Source organism: Fundulus heteroclitus, chromosome 2 (genome assembly GCF_011125445.2).
Source record: "Fundulus heteroclitus isolate FHET01 chromosome 2, MU-UCD_Fhet_4.1, whole genome shotgun sequence".
NCBI lineage: Eukaryota > Metazoa > Chordata > Actinopteri > Cyprinodontiformes > Fundulidae > Fundulus > Fundulus heteroclitus.
Genome location: NC_046362.1, coordinates 30,555,198 through 30,582,437, shown reverse-complemented (window position 1 = coordinate 30,582,437; position 27,240 = coordinate 30,555,198). Strand labels below are relative to the sequence as shown.

General features: G+C 39.7%; 1 protein-coding gene across 1 annotated transcript; it reads left to right on the top strand.

Annotated features, from left to right (window-relative positions):
- arntl1a (aryl hydrocarbon receptor nuclear translocator-like 1a) lies at window positions 1–27,240 on the top strand. Its single transcript, XM_036124764.1, has 19 exons — window positions 1–198; window positions 2,421–2,484; window positions 4,709–4,856; window positions 5,394–5,414; window positions 5,616–5,648; window positions 7,242–7,271; window positions 7,683–7,840; window positions 10,636–10,715; window positions 10,821–10,913; window positions 11,842–11,959; window positions 12,430–12,579; window positions 18,621–18,867; window positions 21,188–21,294; window positions 21,385–21,535; window positions 21,643–21,722; window positions 21,838–21,946; window positions 24,961–25,054; window positions 26,729–26,822; window positions 26,932–27,240. The coding sequence occupies exons 2-19, from the start codon at window positions 2,439–2,441 to the stop codon at window positions 27,087–27,089; spliced, it is 1,917 nt and encodes a 638-aa protein (XP_035980657.1). The 5' UTR covers window positions 1–198; window positions 2,421–2,438; the 3' UTR covers window positions 27,090–27,240.

Genomic DNA, 27,240 nt, shown 5'->3' with positions numbered 1-27,240 from the left:
CTTTTCCTCTTTTCAGAGGCAGACGGGTCAGACCAGCTGTTTAAGGATCAGGTCATATTAAGGCAAACCGCATCAAAGCGGATGAAACTAGGTCAGACTGAATCAAACCCGACTCGGAGCAGATCAAAACGGAGCGGACCAGACTGATCCAGGCGACACCAGGCGCGTCCAGGAAGCCTGTTCAAGTTTCCTTTCCAGGTATCTAAAGCAGCTCTGTTTCCCACCTCTTATTGGTTCCCATCAAATGATAATCCAGGTGAGGTTTCATGAAACGCATACCTACCGTATTTTTCGGACTATAAGGGGCACTTAAAGTCCTTGAATTTTCTCAAATTGATGGTGCGTCTTATAGTCATACTTGTGGTTACTGACCAGTTTTATGTGGTACAATGAAATCAAAACTCTGTTATGTGTAAGTACGACTTTGGTAAGCCACGAATCCGCTCCGTTCAATGGATATTCAGAGCATTACGGTACACTGTGTCACTACCTGATAGGACCTCTAAGCTGTCTACCAGACTGCCTGACTGTAACGTCGAAACTAGAAGTGCATTCATGTAAGGCAGTCCGCGCTCGGAGTACGCGCTAGCAACAATAGACTCATCCATCCATCCATTTTCTTACTTGCTTTATCCTTGATGGGGTCGCGAGGGGTGCTGGTGCCTATCTCCTGCATTTCAGCAACAATAGATAAAGTAAGTTAATTCAATATAGATAGTTATTTTGGCCTTACGTTGGAAACAGGGCAGTGTCGTCCAACTACTCTGTCCTCCCTACAGAGACGGATAGCCCTCCCTCTCAGGAGAAAGCCGTGTACGGTGACCAGATTTGATTTCTCTAATGAAAACCGGGGACGTCTCTGATTTTGTTAAGTGCAGAATCTCTGCATGGGGGTTGGTTTGTTTTGTCTGAACTGCAACGCTGACAGGGTGTGAGAAGGCGCATTCAGCAAAGGTCTTCTGCGTCGGGACAGCGACAGGACCTGGTAAATACCTCTGGTCGCACTAAACTTTTTTCACCACATCATGATACTCTGAAATTGGGGTGAGGTTTGCCGGGGACAGGTCATCTAAAACAGGGACTGTACTCGGAAGTCGGGAACGTCTGATCACCCTACTGGCGGGGCAGAGTGATATTACACACTTGGGAAGAATATGTAATGCGCCTTATAATTCGCTGTCTTACGGTAACTGTCCTAGTTTGTCAGTTTTAAAGGTATACTATGCAACCGGGGTTGATTTTCCAGCAAGGCTCCCCCCAGAGGGCGAAAGTAAAAGTGCACTGTCATAAAGATGCTCAGCTGTTCTGGTTTCTCCGTCAAGCCAAACTCACGCTACCGCCTCGCCGTCATTCAAAAAAAAAAAATAAAAAAAATAATAATAATAATAATAATAATAATAAAAAAGCACTCGATATGCTTGCATGTTTATTTGACGTTAACTCGCGGTTCTTTGTTGTTGCGTTCGCGCGTGCATATAGTGAATGGCAGGGAAAAAACACATGGAGTTCTCGCCGTAAAGCGAGACCGAGTCTCGCGGCCTTCCACGAGACTTATGAGCCTGTGGGTGCGGGCCGAGGGCTCTTGCAATTGCAAGTGCGGTATTTCCCCCACAGACCACCAGAGCGGCCGAGAAAACCTTTGTACGACCTGAAATGACTCATTTAATCATCCAAAACGGTATGGAACACATTAATTAACTGAAAAATGTTGCATAGTATGTCTTTAAAGCTTTATGAATTACCGTTTCTTTGTCACTGGCTGAATAATTTGACACAATATTCTTGAATGTAGCTCATAGGAGTTATTGGCTCCTGGTCATTCAGGGGTTTAAAAAATATAAAACATTTAGGCGATTTTGAGTAGTGTCATTTTTGTCTGTGTGGTTATTCGTCCAGACAGGTTGTCATATTCAGCTGGATCACAAAACACAAATGGGCTAAGAGTTTACCATGCATGTCTTCAATGGTGCATGACCTTGAGTTGCTGTAAAAAGAAAGTACGCTCTCTTTTAATGCATAGATTTTAAAAAATGAGCAACAAGAGTATTTCTTTTGCAATCCAAATATACATCTGATCAAATATGAACATTCAGCTGTACGTTAATTCAATACTGCAGAGAATTACGAAAATCATCTCAAAGATCCATCTGTTGCTGTCCGACCGGGAGTCCATCGTCATGGCTGCTCATTTAGGTTTGCAAAGCGATTGATTACTTAACTTACTAAATAAAAGTGGGATTCTGCAGACATTGGTCAGCTTCCTGCCGCTGGTTGTCCTTTGAGTACTGGCATGTCTGACTGAGGAGCATGAATGTAAACATGACCTCTTCCTAAATCTGTAAAGGTCTTTAACCGGGTGAAAACGTACCACATTTCCTGTCTGAAGAAATTACAAGAGATGCTTTTGTGTGTGTTCACAGTTGAGGGCTCAAGAGTGGATGGAAGGAGATGATTTTAATACAGAGGCTGTGATGAACATCTGTGGTGAGTGAGACCTTTTTAAATGTTGTCTTTTAGCTGTGAAACTCCTAACTCAGCCGTATTTTAAGCAGTCTTTAGACTGCGTGTTCTATTCAGATTGTGCAGTAGCCACCTGCAGATATTTCCATAGAGACTCGTTATGACCTCAGCAATTGATTCTTATTTTGAGATTTATCCGTCAGAACAAACATGACTAGCCCTGCACACGCGGCGGTTTATTAGTCAGCTATCTGCTCACAATTGTGAACTCTCACTCACGGCAACTCATCACTCCAGTGAAATTATTGCTGTGGTGGTCTGACTCACCTATGCATAATTAACTTTTTCTCTGCCTGACTTGCGTGCAATGTGGACAATGTGTCGAGGCTCGAATCGCTAAAAGGTTTTATGATGTTTGCACTTGGTAAATCGCAGCAGATTGGAGATTACGCATTTGTTCAATTCAAATTCGCCCTGCCAACCAATTTTGCAGTGTGCCCACACGTAACTGAGGTTTCATGCATAGATCTAGACGACAAACTGCTGATTTTTATGTAAATTACCGCCTCTGCAAAAAGTACCTAAACCTCAATTATCAGGGGTTTTTTCGTCAGAGGTTCTCAGCAACTCTGCAGAGTTGAACTCTGAAAAGAGAGCTTCCGCATTTATAATGGTGGATCTCGATAAATGTAACTTTTTTAACAATTTAATAATTAAATTGAAAAAAAGTGAAACTCTGAAGTTGTAGAGAACGTCTTCAAGTGTTTTCTGGTAATTTGGATTATTATGGCTTATAGGTAATAAAAGCCCAGTAAGCTGTTTCTCAGAAAATTTGAATATTGTACCACTTATTACAAAAAGGGAAATTTTAAGAACTATTGGCCTACTAAAATGTTTGTACAAATAATGTACAGTATATGCACTCAATACGTTGCATGAATTATGAGAGTGCCATTTTTCACAATACATCTGATTTATGATTTTTATCGTTTTTCTTTTCTTAATAACAGACAAACTAGAAACAACAAGGAAATCATTCAAATAAACTTTTTTTTTATTTGACTAAAAAAATAACAAACCTAGATGAATTTCCCTACCGGGCTTGAAGTGCAAACCTTAAAATAAGACAAATAAAAGGTTCCACTTGAACAAAGATGATTGTCCCTATTGTGATTAATAGTGCAATAACTTGCCTTCTCACAAAATTCATACAGCGGCTGCCTGTGAGACAGTGCTGAGGGAATAGGCAGACACCACACAGCTCCAGCAGTTGGCGAGAGACAGTAACGGTAGATGGATTGCTGCTTTCACATGAAGCTGCTAAATCGGCAAAAACACAGAGAACAGTCACTAGATTAGTTTCTAATTGCTTTTTTGAATACAAGTTGCTAGAGAGGTCAGAAAAGTCCCCAATGTGAGTCGCTAAGTAGGAAACACTGGACTGTTGTCTCTAGTTTTCCTTCTCTACTGAGAGAAACGCGGCGCAGTAGCCACCAGTAGCTTCATTCACTAGCAGCTTCGCAGCGAGGCAGACAGGAGCCAGAGGAGTTGGTTTTTCAAAATTAAGTAAATGTTAACACTTCATGATATTTAAATTCATTTTATCTCTGAGTATGATTAGAATAAATAATGTAGGATTATGTAGGCCATAACATGGGCAAAAAAATAACATTTCTGTTCCAGAAATCCATATTTCTGTTGGTCTTATCTAATAATCAAGTTTAGGTTTTCATTAGCTGTGAGCCATGACCACCAACATCAATAAAAACAAACACTTAAAAAAATCGCTTTGCCTAATGGATCCATTTAATGTGCAACGTTCACATTTTGAATTAAATGCGTGACATAAATACACATTTCAATCATGCTCTGTTTCTTTGAGGTGCAGCTGCTGTTAAGTTTCTTCCACTGATTATACCGTTGCATGTTACCTCTGTGTAATATACAAACCTCCTAACGCTTTATGATTCCAGAACAGATGGCGATTTACATGCAAGGGAATCAGATGCAGAACAAAAAACAAACAAAAAAACATGCAATATTTGGTGCTAAAAGCAGCCACAGCTCTTTATGGGTTCCTCCGCACGCGTACATGAAAAACTACATGAGCTGCAACATTCATTTAAGCTTTTCAAATCGTTTCGTGGTTGTTTTACAAATGTCGATAAGACTGACTCCTCCTGCTGCTGTATATTTTAAAATGCAAGCAAAGACCATGTTGTTCTAACTCCGTCCGTCTGCTACTCAGATGACCTGATGGCAGACCAGCGGATGGACATCTCGTCTACAATGACTGACTTCATGTCCCCCAGTTCCACTGACCTCATCTCCAGCTCCATCAGCACGCCTGGCATGGACTACAACCGCAAGAGGAAAGGCAGCAGTACAGACTACCAGTAAGGACACAAAGACGACAGTTTTATCTATTTTATTTAACTTAAACCCACACAGTTAACGTGAAAAGTTCCAATTAGGGGATGAAGAAGTTACACAGTTGCGGTTTCCTCGCCAAGGTTTGTTGTTACATAGACAAAAAAAAGGGAAAAGTGTTACAAATCAAGGTAAAAATAAGAGAAATGGACAGTTAAGAATGAGCTGAAACATATTTCTGTCCCATTAGTATCAGATCTGCATCTTATTTAACACAAGCACCATTAAACACTAGCAGCCAGTGTTTCATTACACTTCAGACATCGTAAACATTCTCAAATAGTTCTGTTATATAATTATTTCAATCTCTTTTCTATATAACCACACGTACCTCTGCATATATTTCATTAACTTTTTTTTGTATGTATGTCGAACTTAAAATGTCTTCAAAGGGAAACTGAAGTCAAATTCCTTGTTGTATGAAGCAACTCTGCAAATCAAATTGATCGATTCAATCATTTCAGTGGCATAAATTGATTCTTCAATGTGTTTATTTTTTTCAGAATTGATGGCTTCTCATTTGAGTAAGTTCAAACAAAACTCTATTAATAGATCTAGAAAATGTAATTAGTCTTAAATTTAAATATCATTGCATTGAATATTATTGCATGGCAATATTTAATAGAGTGGAAAAGAGAGCCCATGTAACCCACTGAACAAATTTCTGAAGCCTTGTTGCCATTTAAAATGTTTTTGTTGAAGCTAATCTTTCTCCTCCATTTTAGCGACATGGATCCAGATAAGGATAAACTGGGCAGGTAAGACTCTAATAATCACAGTTATACTTCTATCTCAAGGCTGTTGTTTTCCCCCTTGTAAAGTTCCAGCTTATCTCCTTTTAATATTTTAAATGGTTAAATTTATCTTAACGTTATTTAGATTAGTTTATCCATATCGGTGAATGCCTTGTTTGGAATCCAGTATCGGTGAAATGGAAGAAGTGCGTTCGGTAATTTTTGTCTAATTTAAGCACCAACACAAATAGACTGAAGGTAAAGAGAAGGTTTATTGTATGTCAGATCTTTTTATATATTAAACCATTTTCTTGCTCACGTTCAGGCACATTGTACACATTTAAGCATTTTTAGACACTAGACCTCGAGGTCTGAACTTTGAGACCGCTACCCAAGAGCATGTAGATATGTCCCTTAATTTTCCAAAAGGCTGCCAACATTTCCAAATCCATCGTGTTCCATAGCAGCCAGAGGTTGAAAGCTTAAAAGTATCAAATAATATACAAAATATCTTTTGTGCTTCCTCCAATTTCATTTTTAAACCCCACCAATACTGAAAAAAACCTCAGCTACCATTGGCTGTTCGTCCTGCAGTAATGACTTCCTCACTGAAGATTGTTTATTCAGGTTAATTTTCTGTCTTTAGTGTTGATATTCCTCTCTCCTACAACATACTTTTTATTCAAGAAATAGTTTTGTTCATAAAGTTATTTATATAGTGTTTTTATTACTCTATTTCTATTAACAAATAATTTGTACTTTTATTTATTTTTGGTTTTGTTGCAAATGTTTAAAAACTTAAACCAGTCAGTGATCACATTTTTTAACCCTTTTGTTTAATCAAAGAAATAACTTTCGATAATATTATCGATAAAATACCGGACCGATAAGGAGTATCATTAAGAGTAGTAGTATCCATAAATCCTTAACGGTACCCATCCCTACTTATTAGTCACTTTGTCTTCAGGGAGACATATTTAGTCATGTTAGACCTCTTCTGTCGCTGTAACACACTGGTCTGTCACGTTTTGACAGGAGTTGGTTCCTTTCTCAGTTTACCCGAAAATCTCAGATTAAACACTCCATGATTTCTGCAGTTAAATTCAAACACTGTAAATAAAATTTCAAAAAAATGAACTGTACTTCTTGGGTATTTTGTTTGGATAAATACAGCATTGTGAGGACCACACGTGACATTTGGTTTATTAGCTGTTCGAGATGGTTTTAAGTAGACGTGTCAGAGATCGTCCGATATTGTGGACAAATCAATCTTTCCTCTCTGACTTTTTTAGGTTGTCTGATCTAGAGAATCAAGAACTCTTTCTAAGCAGGAAGAATTGGGTGGGGAGGGTATTTTTTCCTGTTGTTATGCAACTTTATTTGTGATTAGAAAAGAATGGGGAGGTTTTATGGGCGACAGTCAATCTTCCATTGACTTTGTTATACCTCATAAAATGAGGTTAGAGAACCTGTTAGGCTTGCTGTAGCCCAAATTCTTCCATCCTCACCTTTCCTCTCTGTACCTTTTTAAGAAACCCTAAAATCTGCTGCATTTTATGCTTGCTTTTTTTTTTTTTTTTTTTTTTTCCTTTTTAACGATCCCTCTTTTCCTTGCAGTGACCACCAGGGCAGGATCAAGAATGCAAGGTACAAGCACTGCTCTTCTTTCTTCTCTCTCCACCATCTAGTCTCTCTTACAGTGATTCAGTGTCACTTGGCTTGATTGAAAACAGAGCTCTCTAGATCTGCTTATAAGGAATTAAAATCCTGTAATGGCACTCCTAATGGTTAATTAGCAGCTGTCTGATGCAGTGTTATTAATGTGAAAGTGTAATTGGCAAGTTGGCCAGTTTCTCTTGTTTCTTTCCTTTCTTACAATTAAGGATGAACTGAATGCCAGACGTTTTTTTTTTTTTTATTATTGTTATATTTTATCTACTTGCTGATTCACAGTAGAAGAAAGGAGCTCTGTGGAGGATTGGTTAATTTCTTTGTCATCAGAGCTACATGCAGGATTTAGTTTCATGAAAACTGTGTTTGCTGCCTTCTACCCTCTAGAGAGGCTCACAGCCAGATCGAGAAACGTCGGAGGGACAAGATGAACAGCTTCATCGACGAGCTGGCGTCTCTCGTCCCCACCTGTAATGCGATGTCCCGCAAACTGGATAAGCTAACGGTCCTGCGTATGGCGGTCCAGCACATGAAAACACTCAGAGGTTAGTAGAGCTGTGCATACAAATCTATACGAAGATTATTATCGATGTTTTTAAAAACAATTTAATATTGATATTCTCGCTTTCAATATACATATACCTCCAAACCCCTAGGGGGCGTTATCACAGAGCGCCATTACTGTTCACAGCGAGGAAGTGCAAGTGAGGCGTATTTGCGGAATGGCCGACAGGGTTTTAGAAGTGCCTTCGTCCCTAAAATCAGACGTTTGGGCACATTTTTGGTTTCTGTGACACGTTAAATGCATTGAACCAAATGCACTTTATTTTCCTGTTAATATATCAGTGTTCAATAAATTGAACATAAATAGAATATTTGGCTGGTTTTGTTGATTGAATGACTTTGAGCATTATTTTTAATTAATAAATATCAATATTTAGTCAAATCAAATCAAGCTGAGCTATATCGAGAATCATATTGTATCGTGAGCTATGTATTGAGAATCTTATCGAATTGGCTCATCCTAGACAATACCCAGCCCTAGAGGTTAGCCTAAACTTCAAGAAAGGTTGGGATGTGGTTTAGAGAGACTTGAGGATTAGCTGAGACTGTTGGGCCTCAGTGAAGTCAAAAGTAGACTCCTAGAACTGAAAAGTGCATAAAAATTGTTAATCTCGACAAATTAGAATGTCATTGTAAAGCGAGTTTATTTTACTCATTTAGTTTGAACAATACACTCTTATAGATTCATTACACACAGTATATATATTTAAAACATTTATTTCTGTTATGATATCCAGTAGACAGTCCTGGGCATCATCCACTAGTATGGCAAGCCACTAAAAGCCTTTTCTAAAGAGTTTGAGTGCTAAATGCAAGCATAATAAGGAAAGGTTAAAGCAAAGCCCATTAGGGGAAGATTCCCCAAGTCAAGGGCATCAGCTGGAGTCAGTGTTTAAAGAGACCCTTGTGTTAAGCCACTCCTAAACCAGAAACAACAGCGGTGTCTTAGCTGAGCTTCTGAGGAATAAACTGGTGTTGCTCAGAGGCCAAAAGTCTTATTTTGTGATTTAAATTAAAGTTTGCATATCATTTGGAAATCAAGATCTGAGTCTGCTGGAAGAGTTGGAGAGGGACAGAATCACAGTTGTTTGGGGCCAAATGAAGATTTAGGGTGCCATCTGCTGGTGTTGCTCCACAGAGTCCAAAGTCAGAGCAGCTGTCTATCAGTAAACTTTAGAGTACTTCATGCTTCCCTCTGCTGACTAACATCAAGAGGCTGGCTTCACTTTTTCATTTTCCAGCATGACAAGGTAACCACCCGCTGTGCCAAAAGTTAGAAATAGCTGCATTTAATGGCCATGGTGTCACCGTGCTTGATTGGAAAGGAAAGTGAAGTGGCCTAACCTAAAGCCCACAGAGAATCTGAAGTATTGTCAACAGGGAGATGAAAGACTGGAAAGTCTTCATTGCAGATGAGCTGAAGGTCACTATGAAAGCTAACTGGGCTTTGTTAAAATCTCAGCAGAGCCACAGGCTGATCTGTGCCATGCCACATTGAATTAATGCTGAGATTCATTTAGAAGAAGCCCCGACCATTAATTAAGTGTTAAACTTTACAGCAGTGGACCTATTAAATGTTAGGTAATATTTTCAACGGCTAGCCTTTAATCTGTGGCGGGTGAATACAACAAAATTAAATGGCATGACCAGCATAAAAACGGGTATTTTCCAAAATAAATATTAACATGTATAAAGTGCATGAAAAATACAACAACAAAAATAAAACCCTGGTTCGGTGGGAGCCCTAAACCTGTTTCTCTGCGGCGAGACGGTCCCATCCAGGGGTAACGGGACACCCAAATGGTCTTGATTATGTCCAGTTTGCTCCTCAGTTTTTCTCTTTCTAATTACAACAATCCTTACATACTTTTAAGGCACCAGCATTGCACAGCCTCTCCTAGAAGTTTGCGACAAACGTCTGTAGTGGCGGGCGGGATCAATTCTTTACCGATAGTTTACGGCGTATGATGCCATCAGTGCCTCTGTTGATATGACTGAGACCGGCACCAAGACTGATCCATAGATGTAACGGAAAGAATCTGGCCATTGTTCTATATGAAACATCATTCAGACTCTGATAATTTAAAAAAAAAAAGGAAATAATATAAGTGACTTACTCTTTCTGTGTGGCCCGGTACCAGTCTGTTGCCCAGAGGTTGGGAACCACAGCTGTACAGTACATGGACATGCTTTTAACTAAGGCCATATTTCAATTTTAAGATTTATTTGAGGGGTCTAATGTAATATTCTAATTTTCTGAAGAAAAAGAGAATATTTTTGGGTTTTCATTTGCTTTAATCCATAATCCTCAGAATTAACATAAATACTGTGTTTAATTCATGTATTTAACATGACTTTTTCTCTTTTTCCACCAATAGAATTATTGAAAGAAAATAATTTTTTAATGATCCAATTTATTTAATGCACCTGTAATTAGTGAATATAATTGTTATCTCCTTGTCTGAGCATCTGGGAAATGTGAAGGTTATTAAGGGGAGTTCTTTCCATGGTGGATCAGGGGATGGAAAATTGGTTATGAAAGCCAGAAAATTCAGCAGCTGGGCAAACAGTCAGCCAGTCCACATTTGTCTGGGCTAATTATTTATCTGCCTTGCCACAAATATGGTACTGTACTGTTTGTAAATAGGTAATTAATTTGTTGGTAGGGTTGATAGAGAAAAAGGGGGTTTCCGCTCTCAATAAGGAAAAAAAAAAAACAACAAAGTTATTGTATGTAAAAGTACTGTTTGAATATTTACTGATGCTCTTGTTTCAGGCGCCGCTAACCCATACACAGAGGCAAACTACAAACCTTCTTTTCTCTCAGATGATGAACTGAAGCATCTGATACTAAGGGTGAGTTGCTGGGGATCCTGCAGCCTTGGATCTGGACCGCCAGTGTTCTCATTCAGAGCTTCAAGCTGCTGTCTCCGTTACAGAGTTGTTCTGTTTATCACGCAGGCTGCTGATGGTTTCCTGTTTGTGGTCGGGTGTGACCGTGGCAAAATCCTCTTTGTTTCCGAATCCGTGTACAAGATTCTGAACTACAGCCAGGTATGCTGACATTTACGGTGAATAGAAGCTAAGAAAAAAAACGTGTTTGGGCGGTGACTTCTTTTTGAGTTTTCAAACCATCACATTATAACTCTTTGGTTAAAGCTGTGCGTTTGTTAAAAAGTTTCTCCTAACATGTCACCGCTGGAGTATAAGAAGCATGAAAGCACTAGGCCACGATACAGTGGAGAAGAAAATATGAGGTTAATGTTAAAAATGGTGCAGATTCAGCAAATTATTGAACAGGGACATGTTTTCTGCACAGTAGAGTAAAAGAAAAATAGCTTTTGATGTTTTTTAAGACTAATTGATGGTTTAAAAAAAGTTAATTAAATGTGGGGGGGGGGATTGTTTCCTGATCATTATACATTCTCCATTTTTAAAGACATGCTCAATTATCCAGTTGATTGTACATGGGTTTTATAGGGATAAATGTGTAGTTATTGCAAAGTAGAAGACGAAATGCAAGTGTTTCAAGATAATTAAAAGGTTATTGAGACAAAATAAGTTTATGATCACGGTCGCTGGAGATGATAAAACTAATTACAGCAAAACAAGCAGGAGTTCTTCAGATGGATTTACCTTTTATTCTGTCAGAGAAAATATTTTTCACAGTAGTAGGAAAATGCAGCCAATAACATGGTAAAAGTAGATGAATTGAAAGGCATGATGGATAATCTCAGGGAAGTCTCTTAATTCTTTCTTTAAATGTTCACTTTTCTCTCAAAGTGGATAAAGTAACACAGCTCTGACTTTTTTTTTTCTGAAGGGAAGATGAGATTTATTCAGCTCACCGCATGTTTTCATCACCGTAAAACAACGGAGTGACTTTGGGGTTAAAATTTAATCGGTGTCATTAATATAAGCATATGTTGTTGTTTTTCTTCCTTTGTTTTTATACGTCATCTTGTTCTGCTGTCGTCTGAAGAATGACCTGATAGGTCAGAGTCTGTTCGACTACCTTCACCCCAAGGACATCGCTAAAGTCAAAGAGCAGCTGTCGTCCTCGGATACAGCCCCACGGGAGAGACTTATTGACGCTAAAAGTAAGCAAGAACAAGCGCATATCATCTGTTTTGTAGAACCAGTCGTCTGGATAACAAATCCACCTCCTGAAATTACGTCTTAATCTGCTTTGAGATCCCAGGAGGAAAAAATGAACCTCCTGCCTGAGTCAGAAATCTTCAAGCACAACAGATTAACTGTACAAGTCCACTGCTTTCAGTAGAAAAAAACAACAAAAAAACAGAGATTTTGGAAAACCTATCTAGATTATTAAGAACTAAAATGTAAAGAGAAATATTCAAATTAAGTTGAGAATGAGTTGAAATCTAAATATATTTGGTAAAACATAGCAGGATAATGTAATGAATTAGGATCACAAAGGTAAAAACGAATGAAATGAGCAACTAGATTTTGTCTCAGCAGTATTAGACGGATTATTTAATTACAATTAAAGGGTAGGGATGGCTGTTTGTGAAGCTTTTAGGTTAACTTGAGTTGTTTGTATTTTCAGCCGGTCTTCCCGTGAAGACGGACATCACCCCCGGTCCATCTCGACTCTGTTCTGGAGCCAGACGGTCGTTTTTCTGCAGGATGAAGTGCAACAGACCGTCTGTTAAAGTAGAAGATAAAGACTTCCCCTCCACTTGTTCCAAGAAGAAAGGTAGCTACGGCCTCATATTCCCTGATGTCTTTTCTACTTTTAGTTGCCCCTTTTATTATAAAAAGGAATCACACCTCAGTTGGCAGATGGGCGTTTCTGTTAGAAAACCAAGGAAGTTTGCCTGCTTAAATGCATTTGTTCAGCTCTGGTTTATTTATAGAAAGTTCACCACCCTCAAAAAGTCATGACTACTGTCCTTTACCAGAGTGCTCAAATCCATTAAACCTTTCTTTTTTTTTTTTTTTTACACGTTATGTTACAAGCTCTAAATGTAATTGTGTTATTTATATCCATCCTCCCTGACTCAATAGTTTTTAGAACCACATTTTGCTGCGATTATAGCTGAAAGTCTTCTGGGATATCCAGCTTTGCACATCCAGAGACGGATTTTTTAAAAGATCCTCTTTGCAACATAAAATCAAGCTCATTGTGGAGAGTGTCTGGAAAAAAAAACAGTTTTTTTTTTCTTTTTTTTTCACCACAGATTGTCCAGCGAGTTTAGGTTTTTACTTGGGCTGCGGTACTCTATTGCCTCTTTCCCGTAATGACACGTTGATTTGATTCAGTACAGGTCGGCTTGATTCAGTTTTACACCGGAGCTTTTCTCTGACACGGCGTCCGACACGCAACGTTTTTCATCAGCCACCCTGCACAAAAAATTTGTTGGACCATGGTTTTTATCTGGGGCTTCCATATTATTGGCACACAAATCGGGCCAGAAGTCGGCAGAAAGAAATGTAGGCCAACTTTTACAAGCGCAGGTTATTTCAAGTCATGAGCTGAAAACAGCAGCATCAGGCCTGAGTGAAGCCCTGTGGCAGGTCGCAACGTTTCCACCTGCGCTGAATTAGCCTCGTGAGACCATCCTGATCTCGCAAGCTTTCAAGGTTTCACTCGCAGATCAGTCTGGCTACTTTCCGTTAAAGAAAATTTGGAGCCGTTCACCAAACGAACGTCCAATCAGCGTTGGCTTTGAGGCGGGTTGAGGTGTGACGCAACAAGAAGCACGACAGTTCAGTCTAAAGAACATGGCGGCTTCAGCCGATGAAACTAGCGTTAGCTTGGCTATCGAGCAAGTTTTATCGGAATTACAGAGTATTTATTTACTGAAAGAAGAGCAAAACACTGGTCTGGAGGCTTTTCTCAGAGGAAAAGATGTTTTTGCTCCTCTCCCGACTGGTTTCGGCAAGAGCTTGTGGTTGTGTTAGTACGTCATATGCTTCATAGATCTGATTGGTTTATTTGGCCCGTCTATCACCAACATAGGCCAATCAGCTAACCAGTATTTTTGCCCCTTCCCAAAATTACTTCAACGAAAGGTTTCCAGATGGATATGCGGAGCAAATCTATCTGGCGGAGTCAGGTTAGCGCTGAATGCCCTCTCTTTCGGGCTACTTGACGCAGGTATGCCTAGATATTCTCTGGCCAGTTTCACCAGCCTGGGGAAAATTCTCCTCCTGCGATTCCCACCACTCCAGAGGATTGACATCACCGTCCTCCTCAGGGATCATTAGGTAGCTCCTGAGCTCATCCTAAATGGCAGAGGCCAGTAACTCCCCTTCTCTGTCATGTTTTTAAAGTATCGTCCAAATAAAAATGTTATTGACCTTTCTGGGGTGGCGCGCTGATGACGTCAGCCCTTGCTGCATCATCAACCTGGTCATGATCGTTGTAAAGTCAAGTGTAGATGCCAAACTTAAGAGTTTTATAGTGTTCAGGTAGCCCAGAATGGCTTCTTTGATTGTTTTGGTCAGGTCTGTGTCTTCAGAAATAAATGCCAGGACCTCAGCGTTGAACAATGACGGCACAGGTCTGAGGTAGGACACTGTAACAATCGGTAAACTCTAACTGAAGGGCTTCGCTTACTGATTCTAGCTCCTCCAGCTTCTGCACACGGCACCTGACGGATGGCCTTCTCTCGTTCAACAAATTGCTCAATCGTGCGCTGTCTGGGTGATTAAGTGTAGGGCTGGACGATATAGGAAAAAAAGCACATCCATTAAATAGAAATCATATTCATCGTTATCAATAATTATCAACAAATTCAAAACATACATTTTAAGTGCAGCCCTGGCCATTTCATGCTTTTGCTTAGCGACCTATTTTTAGATGCAGAACACACAAACACTGAATTCAAACTCAACCCTTTATTCAAGCAATTTTTTAGCAAAACTACAAGTTTTTAAAAAGAAAAAAAGAACGCATGTTCTCTGAACTCTTTGAAGGGGGCGGAGCTTGGTGATGGAGCGTTCCTGGGTCTGCGTTGTGATTGGTTGGGACGATGTAACGCATGTAATATTAACTTACATTATATATTGCATTCTATATAGGCTAGAATGCAAAAGGAAGGATAACTTTTATTCTATTGATCTTTTTATTTACCCTTTTTTTCTTCCTATCATCGATATACATCAATCGATCGATGTATATTGTTATTGAATCATCGTCCAGCTCTAATTCAGTGATCAGTTTGTGGACAATTAGCTAATCCATATTTCCTCATTTCCATTGCTGGGCACCTCGCAGGAATCTTGTTTTAATACAACCACAGTTACAAATTGTCCACTTTGTAGCGTATTATGTTTTTCATCATGTGCGTTAAAAAGTAGTCAGCATAAACGTTTAGTCTGTTTTTTTTTTTTTTTTTTTTTTTTTTCTTCCCTTTGCCGTTTGTCCGATTTAATACAAAATCTTTCTTACATCACGAGAGGGTTTTCCTGGAACAGCGTCTCTTTGCTGCGGAGGCCTGAGGACAAATGAGTCATACGGAGGGTTGTGTGTGACCCGGCTTATTCGTTGGTGGGATTTGCTGATGCTTTTTTGAATTCAGGAGACATTTGTGGGCCTCTAAAGCAAAGTCGTGCAGCAGAGCGTAACAGGTCGCTGGAAATGTATTTTTAGCCTTTTGCTGAAGCTAATAAAAAACCACAAGCACGTAAGAAAGTCCACTGTAACTCTTCATAAATTCAATTATTGCACCTTTTATACCAAGCTATATATAGCCACAGTGAATGTACAGAAGACACCCTCTGCCTTATTTCTTTTTGTATTTTTTTTTTCTTATTTTTTTTTTCTTTTTCTTACCTACTCCTTTCGATCCTTGGTATAATGAGGACACACTGTGAGGGGGAGTGGTGGCCTAGTGGTTAGAGCACAGAGCTTCAGTCCCAGAGGTTCTGAGTTCAACTCCCACAAGCTGCCATTCTGGATCCCTGAGCAAGACCCTTAACCCCCAATTGCTCCCCAGGCGCCACACAGTGGCAGCCGACTGCTCCCCAAGGGGATGGGTTAACATGCACAAGTGAATTTCTCCATTGTGAGATCAATAAAGTTCTATTATTATTATTATTATTATTATTATTATTATTATTATTATTATATATTTGATGCACCTCGTCCTACTTGACTCCTCTTTCCTATGACTACTGATCACTGAGCCGATGTGACATGTGAATTTCTCCAATGTGAGATCAATAAAGCCTATCTTATCTTATATCCATAATGCCATTTATGAAAAGAAATGTCCTACAGCTAATATTAACATCTACTTTTGGTTTGCCAGGATGGAATTCAGGATATTTAGTCCTTACATGGCTCAATACACAATACAACAAAACTCTAATTACAAATAGAATATTAATAACAGATATAACCATACTAGTTGTGATAGCAATAATTATGGTATCACAGGGGACGACATGTGCAAAATCCACTTTTTTCAGTCTTAATACATTTTGTTGTGTACTTGGGAAAGCCTGTGCCAATTCTCAGTTATCCGGGTTATAGCACCAGCAAACAGGCATAAACAGGACTTTCATTCAGTTCTTTCTGAAAACGTTTCCACACCTATCCAGAAGTCTTTGTCAGTTCTAGTGGCTCACACCTGAGCAACCTGCAGTTGTAGCGCTGCTGTTTTTAAGGACATGGAGACCCATCCTCCTAGGTGCATTCTCAGTCAGATGCTAATCATTGACCCACCATCACTGTCCTGGTCGTTAGAAGCTATTGCTTGGTGTGAGTGAAGTACTTGGTCACCTGAATCATGATGACATGCTGATGTAGGCTGTGGGGCAACAATAACGAGGAAATCAGACCAAAGCATTGTAGTTCTACTTTAAATGGATTACAACTGAATGAAATCAGGTTGAAAAGAAAGGACTGAAAAGCCTATGTTTAGTAGTAGTAGCACTAACAAACGTTTAAAAGTGCATAATATCCCACAAATAAGATCCGTTGCTGTTGTAGCGTCTCATAGCAGAAGGTAGAAGTGAGCGTCTGAAGCACTCTGCCCAGCTGCCACAGTTCCTCAGAGGAGGGGGAGAGGTGTTAATCCGGAGAGCTCTTATTTTACCCACCGTCCTCTTCTCACACACCGACTCTAAGCTGTCGAGTGTCAGACCACCCCAGAGCTGGTTTTCCTCACCAGCTTCTCATTAGTACGTCGGCCTCTCCAGTCCGAAGCCCACTTCCTTCGGCGGGCCACAGGAAAAGAGACGACTCTGGCTACCGCAGGCGGGACGAAAGCTTCCAGCTGTCTGTTGACGGGAAGGCAAGATTATTTGTGGAGCACGTTTCAGTGACGAGACAATTCAATGTGCTGGACACGAGCAGAGCATAAAAAGAATATACAGAGGAAAGAACGTTGCGGTGGAATAGTAAAGTGCAAAGTTACTTTTTTATCCTACAAAGTTACTTTTTTATCCTGCAAAGTTACTTTACTATCCTGCAAAGTTACTTTAATATCCTGCAAAGTTACTTTAATATCCTGCAAAGTTACTTTAATATCCTGCAAAGTTACTTTATTTATCCTGCAAAGTTACTTTATTTATCCTGCAGTTACTTTTTTATCCTGCAAAATTACTTTACTATCCTGCAAAGTTACTTTATTTATCCTGCAAAGTTACTTTATTTATGCTGCAAAGTTACTTTATTTATGCTGCAAAGTTACTTTATTTATCCTGTAAAGTTACTTTATTTATCCTGCAAAGTTACTTTATTTATCCTGCAAAGTTACTTTATTTTCCTGCAAAGTTACTTTATTTATCCTGCAAAGTTACTTTATTTATCCTGCAAAGTTACTTTATTTATCCTGCAAAGTTACTTTTTTATCCTGCAAAATTACTTTACTATCCTGCAAAGTTACTTTATTTATCCTGCAAAGTTACTTCATTTATCCTGTAAAGTTATTTTATTATCCTGCAAAGTAACTTTATTTATCCTGCAAAGTAACTTTATTTATCCTGTAAAGTTATTTTATTATCCTGCAAAGTTACTTTATTTATCCTGCAAAGTTACTTCATTTATCCTGCAAAGTTACTTAATTTATCCTGTAAAGTTATTTTATTATCCTGCAAAGTTACTTTTTTATCCTGCAAAGTTACTTTATTTATCCTGCAAAGTAACTTTATTTATCCTGCAAAGTAACTTTATTTATCCTGTAAAGTTACTTTATTTTCCTGCCAAGTTACTTTATTCTGAAATCCACTGCAATTCACTGAAATTCTCAAGCTGTATGCAAGGGAAATTTTGTTCTGTGCGTACTCTGTGCATACAAAATGACAATAAAGTTTGTCTAAGTCTAGTAGCAGCAGGTCAAGGATATAAGATAAGTTGGACTAAAAAACATAATCTAATGAAGTTTCAGTGAACTACAACAGTTTGAATTGAACGTTAATGTTTAAACACAACGCTAAACAAACATATTTCTAACCATGATTTAAAGGAACTCACTTTTACAGTCTTGTGGGACTTTGTTCCAGATAAGTGGAGCATAAGAACTGAATGACCTCAACCTCCCTAGTAAGGACCATAGACTTTGCACGTTCCCATAGAGGGCGTCGGTGTTGTGCAACCGCTCCATCTTGTTAATGTGAACCACCTTATGCCTTCGTCGCTCTGAATGAAAGCAGGAACAGGAGGTCTTCTGTCCTTTATAATCCTAATTAAAGCCTTTTTTCTTCCAGCGTCAGTAAAGCGTAAATATTTCATTTCAACCCCTGGGCAAAAAGGATCGACTGTTTTCCGTTTCCGTCTCGTTTCAGCCGACCGGAAGAGCTTCTGCACCATCCACAGCACAGGGTACCTGAAGAGCTGGCCGCCCACTAAGATGGGCCTGGACGAGGACAACGAGCCAGACAACGAGGGCTGCAACCTGAGCTGCCTGGTGGCCATCGGCCGCCTCCACCCCCACATCGTCGCCCAGCCCAGCCCGGCGGACATCAGGGTGAAGCCCACAGAATACGTCTCCAGACACGCCATCGATGGCAAGTTTGTCTTCGTCGACCAGAGGTGAGAATGTGGAGACTTTAAAATAAAAAAATTAAAATCCTGTCTCTCTATCTGAAAGCAAGACTTTTTTGTGGAAATATTTTGCATGCACATGTTCAGATGAAGCCATTCTTATTACAATTTGATCAGCAGATTCCTGCAAATGTTTTAAGAGGACTCCATGCAGAATTCTGTTTATTTGATCCGGGTTTTACAAGGACCATTAAATTGGTTTACATATACATAGGGGTGGGCAATATATTGAAATAGTAAAAAATATTGTGATTAAAAAGAAAGATATAAGATGAGACTATATTGTTTATATTGAGACAGCCTATGTTGCATTATAATTATACTTTTATGTTTTCTAGTAAGTTATTTTTTTTAGCCGTTTCTCATATTTATTGACAGCCTGTGAGACGTTTGGGATAAAGCCTTAATTCAAAGATGCCTTCTTATAATTACTTTATGAAAAGAAAAACACATCAAGATAAATATCGTATATCGGCAGCCTAGAAATATCGAGATTATTTTTGGTGCAAATCGCTCATTCCTACAAATACAGATGATCGTGATTTTAAAATTTTTTATTTTAATTTAAACTAAATGAGTACTGTATCACTAACTGCTCATTGACAACCTTAAAAACTATAGAATCACTATTCAAAAAGGCTTTAAAAGTATTCAATAGAAAACCTCTGTCCTTTCATCATGTTTTCATTCTCCAAAAATACAGTATTATTAATTTTGGACATTTTTAGAAAATTTTAGAATTGCCTGTTCAATGTTTAAGGTTTTAAATGGACTGGGTCCACCACCCCTGGGAGGGTTTATTGAGCTAAAGTCCAGCACGAGTGGAAAGGTAACGGGAGCATCTGCTGGAGGTGACTGTGTAAATTCCCCACAGACGGTGTTATCAGTCAAGGGTAGAGAAATTTGGATAACATCCCTGCTACATTCAGTTCATTTAAAACCAATTGTAAAAGATGGCTGACAGGGAACCAGCTCTGTGATCACTACAGTCAGATTATTACTATGTGCAGTGTTGTTAATGTTCCACTGTCTTTTATTCTATTGTTTTATTGATTGATTAATTGATGTCCTCTGTCTAGTGTCTGATCGTTTGGTGTTTTCTTGCTTTTTTTCTTATTGACCTACCAGTGACTACTAGCTTTCGGGCTAGTTCTGGCATATTTACATTTAAATGTTCATGAACATGCACTGTCCCCCTTTTCTTATTTTTTTTTATTTTTTATTTAAAAAATCAGTTTGATTGTTGATGGAGTTCCACGGCATGAAATTCATTCACTGCAGCTGCCATAAAGGATAATTAAGAATATATACGTTTCCGTTGACGGCAGTAAGCACTGTTTCTAAGGGCAGGGGAACCTTTCATGGTGGCGCTTTGCTTTGAATCCACTTATTAAATAAAATCCCGTACCAGTTGATTTTAAAAAAAGGAATTTTTTGTTTAATGTTTTGTTTAATTTTTTCCGACCTGCTGCTCACTGGTCAGAGCTCATCAAGGGGACATTTCTGATTGCAGGAACTTGTCAATTAGTGCTTTACTGAAAGAGATTTTCTGCAAATTCTTAGAAAAACTACTAAAATATTCGATTCAATTGTATCATGAATGGGCGCTATATAAATACATGTCATCTCAAGGCTCTTTCCAAAGTCAAATCCAATCAGATTATACAGATTGGTCAAAAGGTTTCCTTTCTAAGGAAACCTAGTAGATTGTATTAAGTCTTGACAAGCACTGTTCACTAAACTCTACCCAGGAAAGAAACATCAATCTCAGGCTTGACGTTACTTCTCAACATTTCACAAACGTTGATCTTTATCTGTAAAGCAAACTGCCGTCGGCATTTTTACTACGGGAGCCCCGAGGGATGAAACTAAACATTTTGTAAAGCAGATATTTTTGTTTGTGTGTTAAGCTGGTTGAAGTTTGCAGTTCATGCCAGTAGATCTGCTGGAATACACAAAGCTTGGGGTGGGGGTGGGGGTGGGGGGGGGGGTGCACCTCGCTTGGCGAGTCTGGGGCGTCACAGAAGGAGGCTGACTTCCACCATCCTCGCCCCATCTGTCCTTTTAACAAAACATATGGAGATGACAGAAAGGCGCCTAAATCCCACCCTGGAGGTTTTCCATTAAAGGGGCTACAGAGCAATTTATTCCTGTGGCTTGTTTGTGTGCAAATGCTCCCTGGTGGGTCCTCTGTGTTTGTCTGAGCTACGTTCAGTCATCAAGTAACGACGTTTCAGAATGTCGCTGAAATTAATAACTACAGACTCTTGTTGATTTACCGGCGCGGCTGTGATTTCTGTGTCTCCAGAGCAACGGCTATCCTCACCTACCTGCCCCAAGAGCTGCTAGGAACCTCCTTCTATGAGTATTTTCACCAGGACGACATCAGCCACCTGGCCGAGTGTCACAGACAAGGTATCGTCCGCAGGTTAGCCCAATTAGCCACAGCAGAGGAGGACAGCGACGACAAATTGTGTTTTTTTTTTTTTTTTTGTGTGTTTCCAGTGCTGCAGATGAGAGAAAAGATCAACACCAACTGTTACAAGTTCAAAATCAAAGATGGCTCCTTCATAACGTTGAGGAGCAGATGGTTCAGCTTCATGAACCCCTGGACCAAGGAGGTGGAGTACATCGTGTCTACGAACACTGTCGTATCGTGAGTGTCCACGCACTGAAAGTCTCTAGCCTCATCGCTAAAGGTCGAGTAATGCTCCAGGCTCTGGGAGGAGGACCATTTTCTTCATCTGTGCTTTTCTTCTCCAGGTGTCCAATGATGGAAGGATCTGATTACCCTCAGTCTGCTGCATCTCCGCAGAGTATGGACAGCGTTCTGACCTCAGAGGGTAAAAAAAAAAACAAAAAAAAACTAGCATAAAAACAATCATAACCTGCGCTGCCAGTCCAAATGTGGTCTCACTATATAAATCGCTTGTTTCCTGCTTCGCTGTGGCCGGGCAGGCGGGGGGAGACGGGCTCTGCAGACTGTTCCCGGCATCCCAGGCGGCACGAGAGCGGGCGCCGGGAAGATCGGCCGCATGATAGCCGAGGAGGTGATGGAGATTCAGAGGTGAGGGGAGCAGATCGAGCGCTTGCAGTTTCGAAGCCGATCTAGTGGGGGGATAAAAACCTGATATTCCTGTAATGGAGGATCACTGCGGCCTGGTTTGTAATGCAGATCTTGTTACGTGAAGCCAAGGTGTGATTTAACAGCTAGTGAGAGCCTCCTGTGCAAGCTGGCAGTCGGGAAGCATCTGTGGAGAATTTGTGAGCAGGGTTTGACTTTTATTTATTTTTTTCACGGAGAATTTCACACGGTCTGTTCTGTATCATTCCTCATCATACAAAAAAAAATAAAAATAAAATACACTCAAACTTTAGATAAATATAGAGTCATCACATCTTCTGTACGGGGCGAAATAGGGCAGCTGTTTCTGCTCGGCTCCAAATCCTCAGCCACTAACGACGGACTCATCTGGAGAGGTTGCTTAAATCTCAAATAGGATGCTGGGCAAATTTAGATGCAGTGAATTTTATAAATGCATTTTTCTTCATTCAAAGCTAAAGTAGATTTGATCAAATCAATTGCACGCAGGTGTTTGTTAGCTGGACGATCTGACAGCACCGCATTTCTTTTCCCTCATACCATCTTTTATTGCTCCGCCCTTCCAGGAACCTTTAATATTAGAACCTAAAATGGGAAAGCTTTGAGAAAAATATCTCAGTGTTGGACTTTTGACTTGCTGAACACTGCTGTGATGCTTGCACTGCCTAAAATGATTGCTCAGAGCACTGAGGCGTGGTTCTGTTGAGAGGCTCGGAGCAGCTGATATTTTACCCACAGTAGGTGACTCTCTTGGTGTTCTCGGTTTGATAAAATGGAGATTCAGTTTTAAAATCATGTCCACACATTTTTAGTTACTCCAATGTCTTCTAACGCAAATCTAAACTCTTTTTAACATTTTCATGTCAGACGTTCTTACTCCTTAACTGAAGAAAAAGTAGCTGAAGCCAGAAATTGTTCTCAGGATTGCTTAAGGGCGGTTCCCTCTTTCTTTACTTAAAGCCAAGCTGAGCCTCCCTGCTCCACACAGGTAAAAAAAAAAGAATAAAGTGATTAATTAAAAACTTACTTTGTCCTTAATTGTGACTGAATCTGTTTAAATTGTTATTTTTTACTTTATCTGAGTTGCGGGGTGTGTGGGGTTACAGCGTACATGTGACCAACAAGCAAAAATTACCTGTTGTGAAACAATACTTGGTTTGACTCTGCTCCCCCTAGTGGATCGGTGGTGGTAACTGCAATAAAGATGGCTGCCGGTAATCGTGTGTAACGCGTCCTCGTTGGATAAAGAAGTCGAACGCAGGGCGGAAGTTAATATTTTTTTTTCAAAATAACACATTTTCACAATAAAATACCCAACAAACTGCAGTAAAAATAGGAACTTTGACAGAGGAGTCAAGTCGCTGCGAGCGTTTACAGGATGCTTTATGTCAGAGGTGTCTAACTCCAGTCTTAAAGGGACAGCGTCCCATTACTGTTGTATGTGCCTCTGCTTCAGCTTACCTGAATAACATAATTCAGTCATTAGTGACACTTTGCAGAACATGTCTGTGTTCTGAGGACTTTCAGCCATTTGATTCAGGCACGTTGGACCAGGGAAGCCTCTAAAAGCTGCAGGGTGCTGGAGTTCCACATCCCTATATTAGGTCCTTCAGTTTTTGCAGCAGGATTTTGCAGATCTTCTATGAGCCTGTTGTGCAGAGTGCGATCAGATCTGTAGTGAAGTGTTGGAGTAGCAGCAGAAAACTGAAACAAGCTGATAAAGAAGGCCGGACGTCCCTGGTCCTTCCCGCCCACAGCAGTCGTCATCTACAACGGCTCTTTGAGGAAACGTAGCAAATAAAGGTTGCCAAACATCTGATTTTCAAGTTGTATTATTACATTATTATTAACTGAACTGAAGTCTGCATTTATATTTAAAATACCTACTGTAAAATGCAGTCTGTAGGGCATATTCAGTTGCTTTAAGAATCAGTATTTTAGTATTCGCTTACACAGCCGTGATATTTTTGTTGTTTTTTGTTTTCAGTTTGCATTTGGTCTTTAAAATGGGAAGAACATCGTCCAGACCAAACAGAAACAAGAACCTTTCTGCAATTAACCAGTTGTGTCCCTTGGCCATCTGAAAGCAAACAGGGTGGCATTTTAAAGGTTTACTAAACAGAGCTGAACTTTAGGGACATTTTGACATGGCAGATATCTGGGTTTGTCTCTGACTCACGGTTAAGACCAGCCTCTGTTTAATCAAACAGAACAAAAAAAGTTATTTATCATAAAACATGAGCCGGTCGTGACCTCAGGGGAGAAAAAAAACAAATTCAAGTAAATGTAATGACAATAAATCATTGTGCTGTGGTTGTTTTTTTTTTACTGCATTCATTGGTGCCGCTGGACTTTTGTTCACATGTGAAGGTGTCTTGAGTCTAAACTGCTTTAACGAACATGTCTGTCGTTGGTGGTCGACCAGAGGGACGTTCAGAAAGAGCCGTGCTTCACACTGGCAGGGTTTTAGCTAAAAGCTGCAGGGGTCCAGGGCCAGATGCAGGTTCTGTCCTGTATCTGAAGCTCATTTCTCCCCCCAACATGTCACTAGGATGCTGGAACATCTGGCAAAGGGCCTTTTTATGGCAGGATACTGAAAATGGTAATCCTCCATTCACTCTCCCGGTGTGAGTCCCATGCTGGGGGGGGAAATGAAAGCAGTCTTTATGTCTGTAGGACTTTCCCCTATTGACCAACCAGCGTTTATGAAAACGTATTTCTTACATTTCTCCTGAATATATTCATAGAAAGGCCGGCCGTGCACCACAGATAGGCTGTCATTTTTTAAAGAGAAATAGATTAACACTCTATGTTTATGTAAAACCGTGAGGAGTGTTGTGGATTTCAATCTCAGGTCGGCTGTCGGTCAATGTTTAAAAAAAATTAAATAAAAAACAAACTGGGATTTACTTGTAATTTGTTAACACCTGGAGGTGTATTTTCTTTCAGGGCGCTGAAAGTATCTGTTTCTCTTCCAGGATTCGAGGCTCGTCCCCCTCCAGCTGTGGCTCCAGCCCTCTGAATATAACCAGCACCCCTCCACCTGACACCTGCTCACCGGGGGGCAAGAAGGTGAACCACAGCGACACAAACAGCCTTTTATTTGATGAGCCTCTTTTCACTGTTTCTACTGAAGTTTGCATGTTCCTGCTTATTTTTACTTTCACTTTTTTACCACCAACAAATCTCAAGTTTTCCTGTGCAGAATTTAATTCTCCTTTTTTAGTGTGTCCCACGTGTGGAGAGCTTTGAAAAATAAAAAATCAGACAGGAAAATCTAATGGGTTTCCCAACTTCATTACCGATTTACTAATTACCTCAGATTAATATTTGGATTTCTACAGCTAAACTTCTCAAACAGAGAAGAACTCTTTAAGTTGATCAAAGTTTGTTGCCATTTTAATTTCTTCTACCTTTTGGATCAACGTTTCTAACGCCCAGAGTAAAGGACCACAGTTTTAGTAGCATGATTATGGACATCATCTACTAAAATTATAAACTTCACAATTTATGTTTTTGTTTAATTAGCAAAAATGATTAAAAAAAATACACTGCGTATTACAATTATTGAGACGTCCGTGATTTAGTAACATGTTAAAGGTATATAGCCATGTAATATGCTTATTAAGAAAGAGCAAAAACCATTTGATCATGATAAAATAAGGTTATATACACCAAGCCTCCATCTTGTTGGTCCCTTTTTTTTGTCCCAGAGCAAAAAAATTAATTGCTCTCGGGCGCGATTAACAAATATAAACAGACGTGGTGACATGTAGTGACAGTATCACAGAACTATCATAATGCCTGTTTGCTTAATTAATAAATCAACATTAAATAACCAACTCTGTGGTCACATCTTAGTCTCAGCAGCATAAGCGTCCGCTTCAGTGAACACCAACATTCATTCTGTATTCCCAGCAACATTCCAGTCTTTTCCCTCTTGGAATCATATAGTTTTGTGTGTGTGTTTTTTTTTTTTTTTACTTTCTTTTTAGACCTTCCAAAAACGGTAAAAAACAAAACAACTGGACTTGTTTTCCGTAGTTGAAGACGTTTTGCTTCCTCTCCAGGAAGCTTTCTCAATTCAAGAACTTTCTTTTTAGACCTTTCGTCATTGTTTCGCTGGGAGATGCTAACAGCCGTTAGCCGCTTCCTTGTTTTAACCCCTGCTGCGCATGCTCAGTATGTACTTCTGTTAAAATCGGAAATAAACACAAAAGGCTTTATTTACTAACAAACTGAGCGAAAACAAAGCAAAAAACACCAGAATAATTACTAATACGCCAGCAGGACGTGATAATCTTTCATAAAAACTTGGTACGCTACTGATGTATAAATAAGTAAAATAATGTGGCTATGCACCTTTTAAGGGGTGAACCCAGTGGTTTTTAGATCATTATATCTGGAGAGATAATGAGATAACTGGAGAGATAATTTTTTTATTACAATTCTATATATTTTTCATAGTTATATAGTGCATAATGTATTATCGATTTTCTTTTTTTTTTTTTTCTTTTCCCAAATTAAAAAACAAACAAAACCTTTTCTTCTCAATATTATTTTAATTGTACTGGTGAGCTGTAAAGCAGAAAGAACCAAGGAATTTGACATTTCTTGGATAAATGTGCCTCTCTCTGGTGCTCCATACCGGCCCATTCCTGCTGTGTGATTTGCCATCTTTCCCAGGAGCCTCTTGTCCTGTTTTCACATTAAACCGACACATTTCCCTCTGCGCTTCCTCTGTAGATCCAGAACGGCGGGACGTCCGATCTGCCGAGCCAAGGGATCATTCCTGGACCCGACTCTGTAGGCTACCCTTACTCCAACCAGTCCATCATGAGTGAGTCCAATCAGCACTAAATATTCCCGTCCTCTGCATGACGGCTGCATTTTTTGTTTGATTTTGTGCCTGGACATAATTTTTCTCAATGCCCAACTTTTCTGTTTAGGCGATAATTCCCACCTGGGCATAGACATTATGGACGAGCCCGGTTCCAGCAGCCCCAGCAACGACGAGGCGGCCATGGCGGTCATCATGTCCCTGCTTGAGGCCGACGCCGGCCTGGGCGGCCCCGTCGACTTCAGCGACCTGCCCTGGCCTCTGTGAGGAATCTGGGAGGGAAGATCTGGAGCCACTGATGGAGAGAGTTTGGTCATCCTGTTTTTTTTTTTTTTTTGTTTCCCCCCTGGATCTCCTGTTTTCTGCCATCTGTACACAACTACACTGAAAAAAGAAAAAAACTTGCCGCCTTGAAAAA